This window comes from Hydra vulgaris, chromosome 02 (assembly GCF_038396675.1).
Source record: "Hydra vulgaris chromosome 02, alternate assembly HydraT2T_AEP".
Taxonomy (NCBI): domain Eukaryota; kingdom Metazoa; phylum Cnidaria; class Hydrozoa; order Anthoathecata; family Hydridae; genus Hydra; species Hydra vulgaris.
The window spans coordinates 22,424,973-22,442,867 of NC_088921.1; the positions used below are offsets into that span (position 1 = coordinate 22,424,973).

The 17,895-nt window shown below is 29.4% G+C and overlaps 1 protein-coding gene across 1 annotated transcript in view; it reads right to left on the reverse strand.

The window, feature by feature from the left end:
* Positions 1-17,895, reverse strand: part of LOC100209908 (importin-7) — a 72,460-nt gene that overhangs the window by 21,984 nt on the left and 32,581 nt on the right. Inside the window, exons 5-11 of the mRNA XM_065790316.1 lie at positions 17,590-17,746; positions 15,211-15,300; positions 14,957-15,048; positions 14,273-14,343; positions 13,619-13,721; positions 12,432-12,477; positions 1,361-1,460 (exon numbers count right to left, since the gene is read on the reverse strand). Coding sequence (XP_065646388.1) covers positions 1,361-1,460; positions 12,432-12,477; positions 13,619-13,721; positions 14,273-14,343; positions 14,957-15,048; positions 15,211-15,300; positions 17,590-17,746 — 659 coding nt within the window. The remainder of the gene's footprint in view (positions 1-1,360; positions 1,461-12,431; positions 12,478-13,618; positions 13,722-14,272; positions 14,344-14,956; positions 15,049-15,210; positions 15,301-17,589; positions 17,747-17,895) is intronic.

A 17,895-nucleotide genomic window follows, 5' to 3' on the forward strand; every position in this document is an offset into this window, starting at 1 on the left:
ATATATATATATATATATATATATATATATATATATATATATATATATATATATATATATATATATATATATATATATATATATATATATATATATGTATATATATATATATACCAAACAGCACCTAAAGTTAAACAAAAATGTATGGATAACTGTCACTTTCTTTTTAATAGCTGAAATTTACACCACTGTAATTAGTGTCTAGTTACAACTGCACCTAAAATTATTTTGAAGTGTATGCTTCTTATGGTTTCGAAAGCTCTTGTAATCGCTTTCCATAGTTTAAAAGTAAATTTTTTTATTTTTATCAAGTTTTGTGAGTGCAGATTTGAGGGTTGTAGCAATGTAACTGACCTGCTCTACACAAGCATTTACTCTTTCAAACAATATTTCAACATATATATCTATTAGTTTTTAGTCATTAACAGCTGGTTGTGTTGAAATTTTTCCCAAAACAACGATAGCAAATCAATTTTTTTTGTCTGACCAACCACATGACTGGAAAAGTTTTCCATAAACACAAATTACCAAAATTATTAGTAAAAAAATTATCTTTTACATTTAAATTATCTTATACATTTACATTTTATATTACAGTTAAAAACAGTTCTTCATCATGCTCCAACAAATGCTACTGACAGTGGAAGCAAAGACATCTTTAGCACCATATACCTGAGCTACTGCAGTTTAGATGTATAAAGCCTTCCATTTGCTCACATTTATCCAATCCAAATCAAACACAACATTTGATAAAATAATATCTGCAACACTGACCTTGGTTTGCTTAGATGCTAAATGAATCCTTCCTTTAGTAATCTACAAAATTTCTAAATGCTCTGGAATAATTTTTTTCTGATTCATAAGGATCAGAATCATTTGATGTAGAACATGTGACCAAGTTAAACTCAAAATTTTCTAAACATTCAACTTTCTACTTTCAAATCCTTATTCTAGTTTAGGCCAAAGTGTCACAAATTTTCTGAACTATAAAAAAATTGTAGAGTTTTCAGAGTTCTCCTCTTTTTTATCACTTTTAAAAGAGCTAAAGAAATGCAAACAAGTAAGAAATAAAATGGTTTTAACTCAAAGTTAATTAAAGTATAATTTGCATCTTTACATGTAACACATGAGTAAAAAAAATGTTAGTCAGATTTCAAGTTACAGTAGTGTTTTGAAAAACGGAAACCAATTTCTAAAAACTAGTTTTAGTTTGCAGTAAAATCAGAAGATAAAAAAAAAATTTAAAAAGCCGCTAATGAATTAAATTTTTTGTAATAGATTAAAAAATTATTATTAATATTTATCATGTTATAAAAATTAAAAGAAAATTTTATTAAATTATTAACTTATTAAAAATTACCATATTTTACTCTGATGTATTCCTGTGGGTCATCAAGCCAAAGGGCTTCATCTTCGTCTGAGTGGCACATTAAAGGAAACAAGATTTCTTTAACAAGTTCCTGAAAATTTCAATAATTTTTAGTTTAATATTTGAAAGAAAATAAAAAACCAAATTTTTTGATTTTCTTTTTTAATTACTCATTTCCTAAACACTAACTTATGCCATTACTGCTATATTTATTTAAAAACTATTACTATATTTGAGGAGCGCATTTGAGAAGCGTGCTAAGTCCGAGTAAACCGATTTTGAGAAAACAACAAAAAACTAAAATACTCTTAGTTGCCTATCAACAGAAATTGATACTTTCTTTGTCCTTTTTTAGGATAAAATTTTTTTTAATTGGTCAAATACTCAGAGGCGTGGTGGCCCCAGAGGCTAAGCGGGATTCCCGCTTTGGATTTTCACTTTTTCATCTAAATAATAGCCTTTTGGAAAATTTTAATTTTTTCTACATTTTAAAGAAATTCCACATTCATTTAAAATATTTGTTAGCACAAATTAAATTTTATTAATCACTTGATTTCAACTTTGAGCGCAATTATATTAGTATTTTGCATAATAATAATATTGCTCTGAAAACAAAGTAGATGTTTTAAAACGTATTGTGATATTTCTTTCATGAGGAAAATAATGAATCCATAAACGGTTTTTAACAATAGTGATGTTAACAAAATAAATTTAAGCAAGTCCACAGACCCAACAATAATAATAGCTATTATTATCGTGTTGTTACTATTTTCTATTTTGAAGTATTACAAACAATATTATTAATTACAAATAGTATTATTTCAACTTGTTGGTTTGTATTAATGATTTATTAAAATAAGGTCAGTTATTATATATATATATATATATATATATATATATATATATATATATATATATATATATATATATATATATATATATATATATATATATTTCAGATCAGGTTATCCTGCTACTGGTAACATGTAACCCAGTACAATCTGCTTCATGTCCTGCTGCCTTGTAGGATACGCCTTTTTAGGCAAAGGCTAGAAGATGCCAACTCCGATTTAAAACACCCCCTGCCTTGGGGCTCTTGGTTGAGTAAAGGCTAGAGATGGTGTCTCGATAAAAATACTCATCTTGGGCAGATGTTAAATGCACCCAGCTACTGTCTTGTAGAAAGCCTCCTAGGCAAAGACTTAAGGGGTAAACAGATTCTATCTGTTGACCAGCCTCGCACCCCTCTTCATCTATTAGGCTGGCGCAGATGTATTTTTAATACATTGTTTCCAGTTTAAGATGTTGAATGCTGGATCTTCTTGACTCAATGCATGGGTTTGCTAGTGTCACTGCTTTTATGACTAGGCAACTCATTCTATTATCTCCTTATGAGGGTACAGCTCTAAAACTCAGTTTTATGGTTCTGAGGCCGGCTGGTAGTCAGGTTTCCCGAACTCTGTGGTAGCTCTCAGAGAGGCTGATTCCATCAACAGCTGAAAAATATCAAAGTATTAACAGTGCCATGTTGCGCATGGATGGTGTCCCTATTTGTACTTTTGGTGTGCATTGCGGAGGCCACATTTGGAGCCCTTTGTAACGGCTTAGGGTTTATTTGTAGTAATGAGGCAATTGCTTGGGCTATTAAACAGTGTTCTGAGTACTATCTATGCTTTGAGTCAAGTTCTTCAATCTAATTTTAAAATGAATAAAGTACTAAAAACTATAAAACATAAAAAACCATCATCATCACCAAGTTCTCTAAACCTATCATTCACTAATATTCGTGGTCTTCGAAGTAACTTTTATTCTGTTGAGTCTTATCTCTTGCAAAGTTCACCAAACCTACTTGCTCTTTGTGAGACTAATTTGAGTTCGGCTGTCTCATCTTGTGATCTTAGTGTTGATGGTTATCTTCCTCTGATTCGTAAAGACTCCAATAGTCATATGCTTGGCCTGGGCATTTACATTTGTAAGAATTCACCTGTTTGTCGTGAAACTAGGTTTGAATCCACAGACTATTCTTTCATGTGCTTTCGTTTAGCACCACTTCACTCTATTGCCTTTCTATTTGTTCTATATCGCTCTCCTTCATCTCAAGACTGCACTCTTTTTGATGTTATTTCTGATCATATTGACCAAGCCCTCTCTCTTTATCCATCAGCTAATATAGTTGTTGTCGGTGACTTTAATGCTCACCACTCTGAATGGCTTGGCTCTAGTGTCAGTGACTCTGCAGGCATTAAAGCCCACAACTTTTGCCTTTCTCAATCCCTAACTCAAGTAGTCAACTTTCCAACTCGCTTTCCAGACAACCCTAATCATTTACCTTCTCTTTTGTCTTGTTTCTGATCCTTGTCAGTGCTCAGTTTCTCCACATTCACCCTTAGGTGCTTCTGATCACAGTTTGATCTCTTTAAAACTAATATCTCATTCTTCTTCATCACCTGAATACCCCTATTATCGAACCTCTTACAACTACAGTAAAGCTGACTGGGATTCTTTCCGTGATTTTCTTCGTGATGGCCCTTGGGTAGAAATCTTTCAACTTCCTGTCGATAAATGTGCTTCTTACATAACTTCGTAGATTCAGGCTGGCATGGAATCTTTTATTCCCTCTCGACGATTCCAGGTCAAGCCTCACTCTCCTCCATGGTTTTCCTCACACTGTGCTGCTGCAATTGCCAATCGAAACCGTTACATCCATATTTATCAGCAAAACAATTCTCCAGAAAACAGACGTCTGTTTATTACTGCTAGAAACAACTGTAAAAAGGTTTTGTCTAACGCCAAAACCAGCTATTCTCAGGTCATGAAATCTCGTACCTCATCTAAAAAATTAGGCTCTCGTGACTTCTGGAGAATCTTTAATAATATCAATAATAAGGGTAAATCTATAATTCCACCTCTCTTGTATGGTTCAGACTTAGTCACCTCACCTAAAGACAAAGCCGAACTGTTTGCTAAAAACTTTTCATCAATATCATCTCATGATTCCACTAATTGTGTTCTACCTGATATTGCCAACAAACAGGTTGATCCATTGCTTGACATTCATATCACTCCAGCATCTGTATCTAAAGTGATTTCCTGCCTAGACTCTTCTACAGCTTGTGGCCCAGACAATATACCTTTTATTGTCTTGCAGAAGTGTTCTCCGGAGCTGTCGTCTATACTCTCAAAACTATTCAACAAGTGCTTATCAGAGTCTTCTTTTCCAGCCTGCTGGAAAGCCGCATCTGTTATCCCTATCTTCAAAAATTCTGGGGAGCGATCTGATTCGTCTAACTACCGTCCCATAAGTCTTCTTCCTATCATAAGCAAGGTTTTTGAATCTTTAATTAACAAACACTTAATTTCTCATCTTGAATCTAATAACTTACTTTCTGACCATCAATATGGATTTCGATCTGTTTGTTCTACAGCTGATTCGCTAACAGTAATAACTGACAGGTTTTATCATGCATTAGATGAAGGGGGAGAGGTTAAGGCCATCGCTCTTGACATTTCAAAAGCGTTTGATAAAGTTTGGCATGCTGGTCTTCTCCATAAACTTTCTTCTTATGGTGTATCCGGCAACATCTTTTAGATCATTGAATCCTTCCTTTCCAATCGTAGCATAAAAGTTGTCCTCGATAGACAACACTCTTCTTCTTATTCTGTAACTTCAGGGGTTCCTCAAGGTTCTATCCTTGGCCCTATACTCTTTTTAATTTACATTAAGGATCTTTCAGATATTCTCACATCTAAGGTGGCATTGTTTGCTGATGATACTACCATTTATTCTTGTCGTGATAAGAAACCAACACCCTCTGATTGCTTGGAGGGGGCATTTGAGCTTGAAAAAGATCTCACTTCTGCTACAGCATGGGGCTCACAGTGGCTGGTGAACTTTAATTCAGATAAAACTCAATTTTTTTCAGCCAATCGTTATCACAATAATTTAGATCTTCCTATATTTATGAACGGTGATGTACTCGATGAGTCACCTACTCTTCATCTTCTAGGATTAACTCTTACTTCCAATCTTTCTTGGAAACCATACATCAAATCGGTTGCAAAATTAGCATCTGCTAAGGTTGCATCTCTTTATCGAGCTCGTCACTTTCTTACTTCGGATTCTATTCCCTATCTCTATAAATCTCAAATCCGGGCTTGTATGGAATACTGTTGCCATATCTGGGGCGGATCTTCTAATGATGCCCTTTCTCTTTTAGAAAAGGTGCAAAAACGCATTGTAAACATAGTTGGACCTGCTCTTGCAGCCAACCTTCAACCATTATCACATCGTCGTAATGTTGCTTTTCTTTCTCTTTTCTACAAATACTATAATGGGCATTGCTCTAAAGAGCTAGCGTCTCTTGTGCCATCTACTAAAATTTATTCTCGTGTTACTCGTCATTCAATTAAGTGTCATTCTTTTTCTGTGACTGTTCCTAAGTGCTCCAAAAACGCTTATTCGTCTAGTTTTTTTCCTCGAACATCAGTTCTTTGGAATTTGCATCCTTCATCTTGCTTTCCTGATTCATATAATTTGCAATCTTTTAAATCGTCTGTCAATCGTTATCTTGCTCTACAATCTTCATCTTTTCTCTTACAGTAACTTCCAACTTTAATTAGTGGCTGCTTGCAGCCTTGTTGGAAGCGAAGATGTTTAAATAAAAAAATATATATATATATATATTCGTATGGGCCTTTACATAAAGCATATATGGTAAAATCCCGCATATATAGGCCTTTTAATAAAAATCCCGCATGGGCTTTTTAGAGCCACCACGTCCCTGCTAATATTTAAATAGATAATAGATATCAGTACATAGAATGAGGAAATGAAATAAACTCAAAATTCTTATTTTTATGACTTAGCGTGTTTTGCAGATGGGTTCCTCATTTATCTATTTATATTTATCTTAAATTATATTTATTCAAAAACTATAACTATAGTTATTCCGTTTTTATTTTCTATTACCAATTACATTATTTTTACTATTGTAATCAAGTCCTATTCTATATTCGAGTCCAAGGTAAAAAATGATGGACATCAAAAAAATTTTTGTATTTACTGATGTGAAAATCCTGCACTATTTAAATAAATAACTATTAAAATTTTTTTAATAAATTACATTTATAAGTTAAAAAGTTCTGTAATTGTCAGATAATGAGTGGAACTCTGGAGAAAAAAGTGTACATACTAGTCAATACTCTACATCAGAGTATTAACATTACTATGGAAGATTTTTCTGTTAATGTTTTTAAAGTGCCACATAAGTATTTTTTGTATCAACTTTTAATTGATAAGCAGGAGTAAGGCAACTGAACAGCTTTTTGCTGTTTGCTATTCCTACTTGTTCTTTGTGAAAATAAACTAAACTTGGCTTAAATGTTGAAAATAAACTAAATTATTCTTAAACCTCAGTGATGACAGCTATTATCCTTTGATTTGCTCCGATAGTTTTATGCTTGGTCATTACTTAAATATAAACCAGGTATAAATAGATTCTACTCTTTGCTTTTTAGCACCTCATCACTTAATCATCTTTTCTCTTTGTTATTTATATTTCTATATCTTCCAACACTTTTTTGATAATGTTTCTAATCCAATTTATTCATCCCTATCTCTTTATCAGCTAGCCGGTTTAGTTTTTATCATTGACCTAAAGACTCTTCACACTGAATGGGTTGGCTCTAGTACAACTGCTGGCACTCTTACTCAGATAGATACTAATAGTGACTAAACCATAATTACATACTATGCCTTGTGCTTTGTCTCTGACCCTAGCTTTTCCTGAATTCTTTTTTTTTCAAAGAATTGAGGAAAAGCTATGGTCAGTAGGGTACATCATACTTTTAAAAAATTTTAAATTAAAAAAAAACAATTTGGGGAGTGATTTTACTATGTGGTAGGTATTTTGAAGCAACATTGGAGAGAGGGGGGGAGGGGGGGTAAAAACGAACTCGAAAATTGCGATATTTAAATAGATAACATTGAAACGAAAACAATAGATAAAATGAAAAAATAGTTATGATGAATATTAATTATTATTACACATGGTTATTAAAACATTTTACCAGACAAAAAAATTAAATATATATGTATATATATATATATATATATATATATATATATATATATATATATATATATATATATATATATATATATGCATTATTGATTTGAAAAAATACTTTTTACCGTACTAAAAAACCAAGCAAGTTAGGTAAAAACTAGTTTTGAATTAGATTTGTCCATGAATACCCACAAAATTTTTTTAAATGTTTTACATAACATCTTCAGCTATTTGCAACTCTAAACTTAAGTTTATGTTTATGCTTATGTCAAATGAGAATGTTTTGCAAAAAATGGCGCCTAAAAAGTCTGGAAATAAAAACACAGAAATAATTTGCTCATGCTTTTTTTACCTTCATGAGTAAAGATGTTGAGCTATAAAAAAGTGCTACTTGAAATTTAAAACCTGCAGATAAATTTCCTGCAACTGTAATATGTGAAACACCAAAATGTTCTGTGGACGCACACGGATTTGTCTAAATATATTTTTATTACATAAAATGTTAAAAAAAAACATATTTTTATGGAAAATAAAATTTTCACTAAAATAAAGCTTGAACATCAACTAAACAGTTTGATTAAATCTTTCTTGGATTTCAGATTTGGAACAACATCTGTGCTCTATTCTTGCTCTAATAAAACCATCACGCCTCTGAAAACCACAAACAGCAGCTGCTGCTTCAGTCACTTGTTTAACAACTCTTTCACAAGACTGGGTGTGGAGAGGATAGTAAGGTACTTCCATAGGAGAATCAATTACTTTTTGTAAATCTTTTTTCGTCATACTACATGTAAAATTTGGCTCCAAGATTTGTTCATTACTCCAGTCAATGAGCTCAAGGAGTCATAGCATCAAAGTTAAGTGTAGGTTTTTTTCGGTTTCTTACACTTACATCACCTTGCTCTGAATCTCCCCTAACTTTCATAATCATCTTGACTGCAAAAGCTCTATTTTCATTTGATGAGCTTGCAAGAAAAGAAATAAGGAGAGACTCAGAATGAGCATGAAATGCACCATTTTGAACAGACTTACTAACGGCATCCATAACTTCGACTGTTCGACCTCTTAATAGATAAAGAAGTTTGATTAGATGATGGGGCCCATCAACAATAAGAGTGCTTTACCTTGATTCTAAACCACATATGAAAGTATACTTGAGCCACAAACTGAGAAAGAACTTTTAGATTTTTTAAAATATCACCTTCCAGGCCATGGTCACTAATGTAAAGCCAAAGAATTGCTTGACAGGTTGTGAGCCACCTGCTATGGCAAAGATTGCCACATTTTCTGTTGACAAGTGAATGATTCAAGATACCTGATTCAAGACAAGAAACTAACTTGTAGCTTAGTGAAGCATCGGCTGACATAGTCTTTAAAATATCATCCAGAATTTTAATTAAAGGTTCAATCTGTCTAATCGGTTCAAACTTTCTAGTTGTTTTAATTGATTTACTTTTGATAATAGTTTGCCTATAGGCTCTTTGAATCCATCTTTGGAGTTTGTAGGTCTGTCAAGATTTGCAATCAGGTGTCTTAAAGGTAAAGCTCATTGGTATGTAACATGCAAATTGACCAAAAACATTTTCTTCCAATAAGTTCCTCCTGGTGAATTAATAATCCGCCGTTGTTACTAGATCCAGTCATTGAATTTGTAGAATCTGATCCGATCACAATTATAGTTTGATCAATTCCTCTAGGAACCATCCAGTTATAAAGACCGATTGCAGCTTCTTTAGCTGGTTTGTTTGGACCCTTTGAAGGTGTGTAATGGGTATAGCTTCCATCTGGTTCAGAAGTAACACTTATGTTCTCTTGCTTTTCTGTTCTTCCACAAAACGCTTTAGTAATTGAATTTTCAATCAAAACTAGAGTAGGATCTTTTCTTCCATCTACAAATTTGCCTTTGATAGGAACTTCAATATTTTTTTTTTCTGACAAAACTCTTGTTTTAGTCATAACCTCTTGTCTGGCTCTCCAAATCTTTTTAGGATCACATGCTAAACTAGCCATTTTTGGAGTCAAGTAATTTGATTTGATCAAATCTTGAAGAAAAGCAGATACAATTGCAGATGTAGCAGCAGGAGATATGTCAAATTGAAGAGATGCTAGTGCTGTATTAGGGATCTTCATGTAGTTTTGTTTAATGGTAATAAATGGGGAAGTTTTTTGTTTGATGTTATTGGAGTTGTCTTCTGAGGATTCTTCATTTACATCTTTAATTTTTTCAGGTGAAGTTTCTTGATCTAAGTCATGCCCCACTGATTCATAAGCTTTGTCTTCGATGTTTTCAATTTGAACCTGTGTATTAATGTGAGGTTTTTTAATCAAATTTTTTCTTTTTTCTATAGATGCAATATCTGTTATTTTATGTTTCACTGCTTTAACCTGTCTTTCTGTTTCTTCCTTGTCTAATTGGTATATTTGGTAGCCTGATTTTTCACCGACCTTATCTCTTTGAGATTTGAGCCATAGTAAATCAAGTTGTGGCAACTTGATAGCTTTAGAGCAAATGCATAAAATATGAACTTCTGCAGAACAATTTTTAACTTCCTTACAAGGAGAATTTTCATCTGTACAAAGTAAAATGTTACGCCTACATTTTGTTATATCTAACAATTTGTCCAGCTTACCTTCCCACAATTTGACAGTTTTTTTTTTGTTTCTTTTTGATTACAAATGTCTCTAAATTTATGCCAGGCAGTTAAAATTTTATCTGACAGCGTTTTTTGAGATATGACAACAGGGGTCTTAAACAAAGCATTGGATTGAGACCATTGTTTCAATACCAAGTCTGCCAATACCACTGAGATTTCTTTTATAGGTAGATGACATCTCCTAAGAAAACATGAAATTTAAACTGTTTTAACATTGTCATTTGAAATACTTGAACTGTCTAATACTTGGGCGTCCTTTGAATGTCCAAGACGCCCAACGGGTGTCAAGATGTCTAATGGATGTTCTATGGATGTTATTAGACGTCCTGTGCCCACTAAAATTCTATTATATCGTTTATATTATATTGTAATATCGTTTCAAAAAACTCACCTATCAAGATCATCAGAAAGAAGCAAACTTTTTTGAATATGCAGACCTTTCCTTAGTACATCTCTCAGTGTAGGAACTTTTGTTTCCAACCAATCTTTTCCAACTCCAAGATTTAGTTAAATTAATTGTAGAAGAATGTCTAGTTTGTTTCAATTTTAAACTCTCCATAACACAATATTCTAGTTTATTTATTTTTTACTGTAAAACGAAAAACAACTATAATGAAAAACCACAAATAAACTTTTTGATATTGAAATATACACTATGAAATTCACTACTAACGCAAAGCAAATAACAAGTAGTAATTATTTGTTTTTGTATTTTTTAACGCTTGTAAGTCGCATTTTTATACGCTTTTTTACATTTTTCAAGTTAATTTTTACATCCAAAAAAAAAAAAAATTAAATTTTTTTTTGGTTGAATATTGCTTAATTACCCATAATAAAATCACTCCCCAAATTTAATTTTCAAACATTTTTTAGTATGACGTACCCTAATGGTTAGAGATCATAGCATGGTCTGAACTTACGCAGTTCAACTTACTTCAGTTCAGTTTAAATCGTAAATGAACTGTGTAATTAGTATAAAGAATAAAGCCATTGTTTCTCATTTACCAAAAAATAAAGTTAAAGTTTTACATTGAATAACTACAATTCCAAGAGATAGTCCCCAATTCAAAACTCTTTGATTAAAATTCAAAATGCTCTAAACATTGGCCTAATAATGTTTATTAAAAATGGTAAGAAAAGACAAAATGTATCTTCAGCAATATTTCATAACATTTATTTAAGTTTAATATTAACAACAACAGCAAAAGCACACATAACAACACAAAAAAGTTTATTAGCAAGTAATATTTAAAAGGATGAATATTTTTTATGAGAATATATTAGATGCAGACAAGTGTTTTTCTAGTCATAATATAGAATAAAATAAAGTCTTTAATTCATAAAAATTCAACTATATAAATCTAAAAATCTATTGTGATAACAATACAGCTATATTATTAATACATTTATAATATGCTTTAAGATTTCTTCTTTACATAAAAAAAAGAAGTGATTTAACAACATTTCATATGGGTTCATAGTATTTTATTTGGTTACTTCCACAGAAACTATTAAGTGCAATAATGCACTTATAAAGTGCAACAAGTGCAATATCTTCTATTTCATCAAAAGCATTTTGTTTTTAAGACATTATTGAAAGAACTTAAAAAAAATAACCGTATTTTAAATTTCAAAATAATTCAAAGTTTGAAAGACAGACAGCGATCATGCATTATAATGCTTAATGAGATATGCACCAAAGTAACTGCAACATTTCATCATGGAAAAATCAATGGTCGCGCTAAGGATAACCTAGAGAAGCTTGCCAGAACAATCTTTGCAGTATTGGTTAAATGCATTTTTTTGCAGGTCCAACATTAAACATTTTTTTTCTTCTTTTTGAAAAACCCTGGAGTAATGGAGAAGCAAACACTTTTTGATACCATACTTAATAAACCCTGGAGTAATGGAGAAGCAAACACTTTTTTGTTGTATGATAATGCCCACTTATAGAAGAACATACACAATTAACTTACCAAAAAGACTAATTGAATTTCAATTTGGTAAAGCAAAGCAGTTAGTTACTGACTGGAAAGTTCTTAAGAAACTGAGATAGCTAAATTAAACTCACTTAACACATTATTTCTCTTAAATAACATCCTGGTTTTTGGGGATTGTCATGATTTAGTTAAGCTGTCCCAGTGGCTTAAAAAATGCCATAGGGACAGTCAATCGATCTGGTTGTTAAACAAATTATGTTTAAAAAAAAAAAAATTAAAAAATAACTGTCAATATCTATTATATATTATAAGTTAGCCCAATATTTTATGTTTGATTTATATTTAAATATACTTGAATTTTAAAAATGATCAATTTATAACAAATAAATTAAAAACTTACCGAAAAATGAGGCTTAACAACTTTCCATGACCTTGCATTGTGAACCCTGAAAAATACATTACATAACAATTTTTTAAATACCCTGGATAATGTAATCCCAAAACCATGATGGTGTAATCCCATGGCTCAATCAGTATTAGTTTGAACAGTCGATTAACATCAAAAATTTCTAATCCAAAAATAAAACATAAAGTATTGCTACAAATGTTATAACTGAATTTATATTGTTTAAAAACTTTAATTCATTTGACAAAAATATTACATGTAAAAAAATATTATATAGCAGGCCTTGTTACAAGATTTCGTTGCTTAATAAAAAACGTTTAATGCATATAAATGTAAATTAACTCAGCTTTGATACTAACATCCTTAAAAGTTAAACTGCGTCTTTATATTGCAAAATTTAACGCTTTGTAATTAATTAAACCACATTAAAAATCGTTTTAACAATATACCTATAACAAAAATGTTTTTATTATTTATTTCTTAAAACAATTTTATACATAACATTATAATCATTGTTTTTAACCAAATTTAAAAAATTAAAAAAAGAACTATTTTTAATAAAGATTATAAACCATTTATTATTAGAATTTACCAATATATTGTAAACATAATTTATGCTCTTGAATAAAATATTTGTTTGTAAATAAATTCTTAGTTTTACATGATATACATGAATTAAGAAAGAAAATTTAACTACATTTGTTAGGAGAATTCAAACAAAAACAAAAAATGAAGTTTTTCAGTTGCTTTCAGAACTTTTGAAACTAGATGGTTTCTAGATGTTTTGACTTGTTTGAATTTATGACAATCCTTCAAAATTAAATTTAAATTTTTGAAATCAAATTTATTAAAAAAAAAAAATCATTAAATAATCTGTTCATTTATCAAAAAAAAAAAAAAAAATTGCTTCACAAATGTGGTAAACATGTTTTTTTTACAATAATTAATTATAACTTAACTTTACCTAAATAACCCAGCAATAAACAACATCGAAAAATAATTTAAATATTCTGAAAAGTTGAAGTTTTTGTCTAATGAAAATTGCTGAATGCATAGGTAAAATTGACATTTTGCACATAAAATTGCACACAGTGTAACGCAAACAAATTGCACACAGCGTAACGCTTCTTAACAAGGCCTGACATAAAAAAACTCAAAATCTTTAAAAGAAAAAAACAAACCCTTGAGCTAAATAGTTAATTGCTTGTTGTAGTACCCTAGGAGCAATGTATTCTTTACTTCTGTGTTGATTTAAAATTTTGAGCATTATTCCAGTGATTTGTTCTTAAAAAATAATATTTTGCCATCATCATCATCATCATCATCATCATCATCATCATCATCATCATCATCATCATCATCATCATCATCATCATCATCATCATCATCATCATCATCATCATCATCATCATCATCATCATCATCATCATCACCATCATCATTATCATCGTCATCATTATTATCATCGTCATCATCATCATAAAAAAAATATATCATTAATGATCAAGTCTCTTGCATAATGGATATTTATTTTTTAGATGTTGCTGTCGACTGTCTCTCAGCATTTTGTTAATAATTAATCAAAAACAACTTAACTTAAAACAGTTTAAATAAAAACAATTTTTTTGTCAATCTTCTGCATTTTTACTTTATGCTTTGCCTAAATGACAACCTTTAAAAATAAAGTCTCTAATGTTTTGGGTTCTAAGGTTATTTTTAAATCAAACTTAAACATTAGCTTTGTTTTTTAAAATATTAGTAAGTATATTTTTTAGTGATATATTGATGGGCCTAAAGTAAAAACAAAACCTATATACAGAAATTGACCTTCTTACCGGAGTAATTTTTGTCATAAAAATCTGCAAACTCAGCATATATTTTTTCTTCTGACCCTGGACAGCCATACCTATTTTTAAATAAAGCATGGAACCATTAATGTTAAGTAAAACAAACAAACAAAAAATAATAAAACAATGTCTTAATGAACTATTTTTTTATAGAAACTGAATAATTTTAACTTGATTTGCAACAATTTATATTAAATAAAAATTTTTGCAAAAATTTTTTTTTATTTGTATTACAATAAGTTTTCAAGCTTAAAAAGTTTCAGGCTTAAAAATTTTATTTGAAAAAATTTTCATATTTTTTACATCACAAAAAAGCATTGTAGACTTTTGTTTATTATAGACTTTAATCAACTTTTGCTTAAAAAAAGTTTAAATTATTGCCAATGAGATTTTATTTTCATAAAAAACTGTCTTTTTTAAATCAACAAAAAAATTTTAAAATTTCTTTATAAAATACAGTTTGAACCGAAATTTCAAACCTAATCGTCAAACCAAATTTCAAGTTCAAACCTAATCGATTTCAAACTGCTTGCAAGCCCTAGCAAATATCCAAATCAGCTTTGCAAAAAGATATCGAATTAATACTTCAAATACTTCAAAAAATAGAAAATACTGCTGATAATTTAGATATATAAAATAATTACTTGATAAAAATCTTATATTAATAGTTACCTCTCAAAAACCTTAAAAATAATTGTAAGTGCCCATTTCTTTGCCTTCCACCATGATAACTGTGGCCTTTCATCATCATCTACTTGAACATCCTAAATAATTAAATTTATAAGTAGAAACTTATATAATTTTATTAATATGGGCTGCATAGCAAGTCACAAAATTATGGGCTCATAATTTAGCGACTTGCTACTGAATAAAATATATTACGTATATAAATTACATAAAATATATATGCAGAAAATAATACTTACAGAAGGTACTGGCTTCTCCAAAACTACTTTGAATAGACCCATCCACTGGGGAAAATTATTTTGATTTATCAAATTCAAAGGTAAATGTAACTAAAAAAAAACAAAAAACATTTATTATATAAATTATTTTTAATTATTATTTAATAGCCATAACTAATAAAATTGTTTCAAAACAAAAAGGTATGCATTATACATTATATATATGCATTATAAGGTATGTATATGTATATTAAGAAAATTCAATTATTAGGAAATAATAATAATATATTTATATTATAGACACAATGTTTAGAATATATATTAATTTATTTTTTAAACAAAAATTGTTGACTGCTAATATCTTAACCAGCTGCCTTTTTTGCAGCTTGCATGTGTTTAAATGGAGCCTGATGCAGCTCTTCATTGTTAGTATAGATAATACTTTTACAAGAAATACAATTAACAGTGTCTATATTTTTATATGAATTTAACAAGAAATACAATTAATAGTGTCTATATTTTTATATGAATTTAACAGACTATTTTTCTTATGCTGCAATTATAAAAACATTATTTTTAAACAATTTTAATTTTTTTTAGTTTTAATTTGTTTTATGCTTAGAAAGCAATTTTTTATTTTCTTTCTAATACTTGTTTTGTTTTGAAAGATTTTATTTTGTGCAGATATAAATTATCTATTTAAGACAGTTTGACTGTTGTTCAATTATAGCTTTAATATTTTTTTAACTGAAAACATTTTCGGCTTAAACTACAAAACTAAATTGAAATTTAAAATAGCAATATCACGAATAGAAGGAAAAATAAATTAAACAGTAAAAAAAGACCAAACATCAAACGTAAGACACAAATCCAATCAAAATAAGCAAAACATTCTAGTATCACGTATATATAGTATCCCTATCATGTCGATTCAAACTGACTTTGTTTGATACTTTTTCCTTGGTTATTTTTATGATTAAAAAAAAATTTGATTTTAAGTATATTCCAAACATTTTTATTGATAAAAACAATTCTCTAAAATGTGTATTTTCATTACATATTGTTTCAATATATACATTTTTCCATGTTATCACTTGTTTTTCAAAAACAACCAAATAAATAACATTTTCATAATAGTATAAATAGTTTTTTATATAATAATATAGTTTTTTAAAAACTCACAAAATTTGAAAAAGATTTTGACTGTTTAATGAGCTTTTTACATGTCAGAAGTTAAAAAAGTTCGATTCACAGAGAAAATCTTACAGACAGGTCTAAAAAATCCATTCGAATTGCAGAGGTTTTCGAATTATACAGATTCGAGTTATAGAAAGTTAAACATAAGAGTTTCTTAAGCACATTTCACAGTGACTTTGCATTTAATCGAATTATGGAGGTTTTTGAATTAAGGAGATTCGAATTAGAGAGATTATACTGTACAATTATATTTATACAAGATTGTGTAACTTGCAACATTGCAAAAAGTTTGATTTATTTAAAGCAAAAACAATATCAATATATTGCCATGGACAGGCAATCCCTTGATAGTAACACCATCAAAATCATTTAAAAGCTAGTAAAGCAAGAAATAGGATAAATTATTTTAATTATTTGAAATAATTTCTTACCCTATCTCTTGCTTTACTAGCTTAGATCTTGCTTGGTTACTTAATTAAACTAGGAAGCAAGATCTTATGGAAAAAATTATCAATATCTGTCACAATAACTCAGAGTTGACAGAAACTATAAAAAAATAAATTACAACTGTGCCACAATGCATTGATGCATGTTGTAATAATTCATTAATAGTTCATTCGTTCGTTGTAATAATTCATAATAGTTTATTTTTACACAACATTTAGAGTTCATTTTTACACAACATTAGATTTTTTAAGTTCATTGTTACACAACATTTTTAAGTTCATTTTTACACAACATCATCAAGTTCATTTTTACACAACATTTAGAAAAAATTACCACTGAACTTAATGTGATAACAAATCACTGTAGAAGGTTATATTTGTTAATTGATGATAAACCTACTTCAAATGCATTGAGAGCATTTAAAATTCTCATAAAACACAAAATAAAAAAATATTTTTCAAATAAAGAAGACTTGTATATATATAGTATACCATATTTAGAAAACCTAACTTTTAAATGCAAATTCAATCACAGAACACTGAACACTAAGCACCTTGCTAATAAACACAAACATTCAGAAAAAACATGCTTGAATTTGAAATTTATAAACCAGTAAATAATTCATTAATTTAAATAAAAGTCAAGTTAAATTAAAAGGTCATGAAAAAAATAAAAACAAAAACAAATTAAATGTAATAAAAACTAAAATTAAATGTACTAATAAACAACAAACAAATTTGATTTTTTTAAATGTACCTGTATAAGAGAGCGAAAAATTTTGAACACAATAGTTAGCAAAAGATAAGAATCAGCTGTATCTTCCTTAACCAATGATGTGCACCTACTATGAAGTATAGGTAGAAAAACCTCCATGACACTGTCTATAGGTCCTCTATCTTCTTGCTTTTTGTATCTAAAGAACAAGGGTATATTGACACGCACACATGCACACATATCATGATCGCATGAATAAAATCATATAATTAAAGAATTGTGATGTATAAAAATTGTGAATGTCATGTATAAAAAGTAACTTTCAAGTTTTTACTCAAAATGTTTTTG